Here is a 5565-nt window from a genome sequence, read left to right as displayed (position 1 = left end):
CCCGTATTCAATGCCTTAATGTTTTTCAAAGAAATATCTTGAATTGATTGAAATTAGTGACTGGGAAATGCACCTACATTTATCATCCCAATATAGCTACAAGTCCTATATAAACATCTTTAGCCGTATACAGTATTTCGTAAACAGATCTTTTCCCCATTAATGGTCACTGATAGCTAAACATCATTGCAAGTCATGTTTGAATTTAGCACATAAGTCAACCACCAAACACTAAGCTGTTATTTGACAGTTTTATTTTACAGCACATTTTTCTCTGGCAGAAATGTGCAAATAGCTTCAATACTTTTAGAACCGTATGTCTGTCTTCATTTTCAAGTCACTGAAATGCTCTTTTATCATATCACATTATATTTTACACAAGACATTATTTGCTATTGAAATGTATTGTTTATTGTTCTCATTGAGCTGCTCTTATCTCCGCCAGGCCAAAGGCAACAGGGGGGATTATGTCTCAGCCGTCTGTCTGTCTGTCTGCGCCTAATCTCGCCACCAATTTCCTGTTGACGCTGCCAGTAGGCCAAGGAGTACCTCTAGTCTATGCACATTTTCATATTTTCAACATACCGTAGGTTATACTGTGTCTTTCTTGTTGAATGGTCATGCATAAAGTCATAGATTGGACCTGGTGGAGATATAATGTGCTCCACCTCTGGTGAATAAATTCATTTGATAAGCTGGCAGGTTATCCATCATTGTGAAGGAGTATGCTATATGCACACCAGTCTTAATAGTGGTGCCAGCTCACGGCAGAAACATCTAAAAAGATAAGTCTTAAAAAGACAAAAGAGTGGCCGCAGACACTGATAGCCAAAGTGCCGATTATTTAATAGGATGCAGAGTAGGAAAGTAGCCCAAGTAGGTTATCCATCAGACAATAACGACCAAAATAACTAATTGATTCCGATGGACACGATGGAAATTATGACAGATATGATTGGGTCCTTGTGAATGTGAATACAGTATTTTCCATATCACCAATATGCTATAAAGATGAAAATAAATAAATGTCACTGATTACATTTTCTTTACTTTGAGGGGTGTCCTATTTACAACTTAGCAGCAAGAACTAAAATAAAGCCAGTAATCTAACATTACATTACTCAACCTATATTACAAAATAATGAATTAATAAAATACTAATACAGGCTAAAAAGAAAGATGGCAACAATGATACAAAAAACAGTAAATGCAATAAACATGAGAATATCTCATCTCAAAACTCACATTCCTCTATTAATATCAATCTCCTTAAAACAATGTGAAATTCAGTCTCACATGAAGTATCCAGGCGTCGAGTAGAGCAAATAAGGGTTGAGTTTACGGTCGGCCGAAACAAAAGATGTGGCGTTCTCGTGGGCCTGGCGTCTGTAATAACGCCGTAAGGCCGGGCTTCCCGGGTGACACTGGCGCATGTGGAGGAAGTACTCGTCGGGGCGATTGGAGGTGAAGCCGCAGTCCTCGCAGACGAAGATCTTGGAGCGTCTCTGGCGATAGGCGTACTGCTGCTGCACGCCGTGAATCTTCCTCATGTGTGACTCCAAAGAACAGCGCTGCGTGAAGGCCTTGTCGCACAGCTCACACCGGTACGGACGGATACCTGCAACAGCACAAACGTTGTTTAGGCCAGTAGTTCTCAAACTTTGCCTGCACCCTGTGAATAAAAGGCTTTAATTGTCTGAGTTTGCGGCCTAAAGTTGGCTTGAGTCTCGGTGCAACCATGTTGCGCTTATATACAGTATCTGCTATTTTTGAATAGCCCTAGAAAATATGAATAAAGTGGTTAAAATGATTGTGATGCTACATTAACTACTTTTAATGGGAACCCCATGTCAGTGTGTGTATGTGTGTCTAATGTCTATGCATTCTGCTTCTAGGAATAAGAGATACTTTGCATATCTGAAATCCAGGAGCAGGAACAAGCTTATGAATGATACTGTATTGTGTGCTTTTAGATTTTAACCATGTCACTTTGTGCCGTGCTATGAGCTTGTAGATCTTCTATTTATTGTGCAAATTTTTGAATATACCATATTTTTAAATATAAATATATTTAAAAAAAAAATATATATATATATATATATATAATATATCAAAAATATAATAACTCATATTTTGAGATCCGCCGGCCAAATGCAGATAATGTAGGGACATAAAAAGGTTTGAGAACCGCTGATAATAATAGCAACATAGGTTTTCCAGAAAACTGTAAGGATTTAGAAGGCTTTTGTAGAAACGGCCTCAGGTCTTATTGGGACATGCACCAGACCAGTTTAAAACCTAGCTTGAGGCACAGTGAGAACCCTCTTTGTTCATTAATGACAGTCAAAACACATTGTGTAGTAGACCCGGGCGTGTCCCTCACCTGTATGCGTACGCATGTGCCTCTTGAGGTCAAACGTGTCGTTGAACCCCTTGCCACAGAACCTGCACGGGTGTCTCTTGACGAGGCTGTGGCACTTGAGGTGCCGCGTCAACATTCGCTGCAGGGGGAACACTTTATGGCACACCGCACACAGGAAGTCTCCGGAGCCAGGGGACGAGCGTGGCCGGGACTATAGATGTGGGAAAGAGAGTAGTGGCTGTGTTTTAAATCGGCACACTTAAAACTAAAGCGATGAAACACATTTCATTGAACTATTTATTGCATGTGTAGCATGTAGTAAAAATTTTAAGCTTCAATAAATGTCTTCTTTAATTTGGAGCAACAGAAATAAAGGTTGAGCATTTTATTTATGTTTTAAAGATGCATTTGTGTTTGTAAACTGAAACAAATATTAGTCAGATTACCGATATATATATATATTTTTTTGTCAGGTATAAATTTAGCAAGCAACTGATTTGGGAGAGCAGAAGTCAGCCCACCTAAACAACAATTAGACAAACATACCTTAGCTCGTGTTGCAAGTGCTAGTGCATTAGGGTGGTAGAAGTGACCCTGAGGCAGCATGGTGGGCCAGTCCAGGCTTGTTTCTGCTGCTGATCCTCCTGGTCCTGACAGTGGCTCTGGACCTTCAAGGCCCGCTGTCTCCGAGTCCACAGACTCTAATGGCTGAGTGAGAGAGGCAGTCTTCAGATCACCAGTGTTGATGAGGATCTGCTCATTGGCTTTCCACAAAAAGAAACCATTTAAATTGTTTAATATAATATTACATTTTTGGTTGATAATTTAAATTGCAAGGCATATGGTCCCAAACTGATAACATTATGATTATGTTAAAAATGGACATTGCTTAACTCTGATCATCTCACCTATTGCATTATCCTCCTTCCATTCAGCATGCTCTGGCTCTTTCCATTGCCGCGCTCCACAAGTTGCCTGCTTCTTTTTAACAAGGAACGACCGTGGCATCCTTGCGACCAGTTCCACTTCTACCTTCCAATTATATTTCCTTGGTTCTGATCGGAGACACTGTGCTCGAAAGCTCCACCACTTTTACTTTGTGATCAGCTTAAAAAAGGACCGGTCTAGATATCACCTTCCCTCGAGCTCAACAACATCCCAAGTTCAACTTGCAACCAACCCACGAGATAACCCAACAAAAAAAATCACTGTGCTCATTTACATAACACTCTCTGCGATGAGTGGCGAAGACATGGATTTCAGGGGGAGGATGGTTGGGTGTTTTGACTGGTGCGCACCTGTGCTGACTGTGTGCATGTGCCTCTTTAACTGGTCCCCCGCAGGTTTTGCATGTCAGGCATTGAGAATCCGGGGTCTTGCGCATTCAAGTGGCCCTCGGCATGCAAATACGGGCTCCGGGCCAAGCCCTGGTCCCAGACAAAGGGCACGGTCTGAGTAACAGGAGCATACACAGAGGAGCCACAATCTTAACTGCTAGGTAAATCAGCCATTTCAGTTTTTTTCACCTCCTGTTGTTTTAATTGTTCTGTGGTATTAAGGAGCTTCAGAAAATGCGGACAAAGGCCATTCAAACACATTGAAAAGATGTCAAGCGTATATACCTTTTTACTCTGTTTACTCTATTGTCTAAGTAAAGGCATTCACCATCCTCGTGGATTGTTACAACACCACCCCACACTGCTGTTAAGAGTACACAATCTAGATACTTCAGGTGCAATGTCGAAATACATATCTGTCAAATGTCCAGCATTGGTTAATGCAGTTTAACGTTTATCAGCATCTCTTTTAAATATGAAATAAATTGATAAAGCCTAATCATGCTCAATACGTTGTCTGAAAACAAGGGGGGGGGGAGAAGAATGCTGTTGAAGAATCAAAAGTTAAAGCTGTCCACCTTGTCAGTTGTCTAATCTGTGTGGCAAAGTAAGAAAGCGTGCAAAGCCCAGGCCGTGGCGTAACGGTCTGGGCACCGGACTGGTGATCCAGTCGCGGTGTGCCGCGGGTTCGACTCCCGGACCCGACACGGCCTTTACCGCATGTCATCCCCCCATCTCTCTCCCGTTTCCTGTCAGCCTACTGTCTATCCCTTAAAAAATCAATAAAAGGCGTAAGCCGCAAAAAAAATATCTTAAAAAAAGAAAAAAAGAAAGCGTGCAAATGAGTGAGAGAAGAACATGCTGCATGTGTCTTATTTCACTGGATTCTGCATGGCAAATGCAGCTACTACCGGTGGCAACTAAACCCCATCATGCAAATGAATACCAACAGAGGTCACTCCAAGAACAGCAAGTCGCCAACCCATCAGACAAATTATACAATACCTATTGCGCTTAGTGTTTTATGTATACAGTACATGTATGCAGTGCAGCATGTGCTGAATGCCATTGCTTTTATCCTGTGTCCGCTGCCTCATTTTTTTTATTATTGTACAGATTATCTGTTGCTTTTAATCGTTTGAACATTGAATGCTTTATGCTGTTTTAAATCATACTGCTTTATAATTCATAAAACTGTATGAGAATGAGAAGTGCTATAAATATGTACTAGGCACGCATGTAATATATATACAGTATGTACATAAGATGTAGCACATTTGCATGTGTATACGATTGTGTGTGACTGTGTGTGTGTGTGTGTGCACATTATATTATGAAGGTACTCAAGAACGATCTGCAATATATTGGATTGTCATACTTGCCGATATATATATATATAAACACAAAACCTCCCAAATAATTTATGTTAACATTGGCATTACTACAACTACTGACAAGAGACTGTTGACTGTACTGTGTCATGCTGCCGTCCGGAGCTGCGCTCTAACTGTATGCAAAGTCCCATCCCCCTGCTGCAGCAGCATGGAAATCAAATGGTAAAAAGGCAAAGGCCAAAGAAATCAGCTCAGTACGCTCATCAAAAACACCCAACAGAATGACTCTCTAATCCCACTTAGGATAGAAACCTCAAACATTTTAATTTAAAGGCCCCCCAGTTTGACATGCGTTAGGCCATGGACACCCGCTTTGATACCATTTGACCACTCTCAGAGTTACAGAGCCATAAGGAGAAATGTGGTTGCTGATCATCAATAAATTAGCTGGGCCCCCTGGAACCCACACATTATCACACTTTGAATTTGAAGATTAAAATGATGGGTGCACTGCACACGCAGATCTGACACA

General features: G+C 41.1%; 1 protein-coding gene across 1 annotated transcript; it reads right to left on the bottom strand.

The window, feature by feature from the left end:
- Positions 1-135: 135 nt before the first annotated feature.
- On the bottom strand, positions 136-3101 carry LOC310866208 (putative transcription factor Ovo-like 1). The gene is made up of 4 exons (XM_083775681.1): positions 2909-3101; positions 2384-2573; positions 1072-1618; positions 136-1003 (listed from the first exon to the last, which is right to left on the bottom strand). The coding sequence occupies exons 1-3, from the start codon at positions 2966-2968 to the stop codon at positions 1293-1295; spliced, it is 576 nt and encodes a 191-aa protein (XP_083631807.1). The 5' UTR covers positions 2969-3101; the 3' UTR covers positions 136-1003; positions 1072-1292.
- Positions 3102-5565: the final 2464 nt, after the last annotated feature.

The sequence above is a fragment of the Protomyctophum parallelum genome (assembly GCF_964188405.1).
Source record: "Protomyctophum parallelum genome assembly, chromosome: 1".
Lineage (NCBI taxonomy): Eukaryota > Metazoa > Chordata > Actinopteri > Myctophiformes > Myctophidae > Protomyctophum > Protomyctophum parallelum.
This window is presented reverse-complemented; position numbering and strand designations above follow the sequence as displayed.

Excerpts from the sequence above, each read along its gene's own strand:
- LOC310866208 (XM_083775681.1), bottom strand. The coding sequence starts at position 2,968 with ATGCTGCCTCAGGGTCACTTCTACCACCCTAATGCACTAGCACTTGCA. Across the intron at positions 2,574-2,908 it reads CACTTGCAACACGAGCTAAG|TCCCGGCCACGCTCGTCCCC; the intron begins GTATGTTTGTCT and ends CCACATCTATAG. Across the intron at positions 1,619-2,383 it reads GCACATGCGTACGCATACAG|GTATCCGTCCGTACCGGTGT; the intron begins GTGAGGGACACG and ends GTGCTGTTGCAG.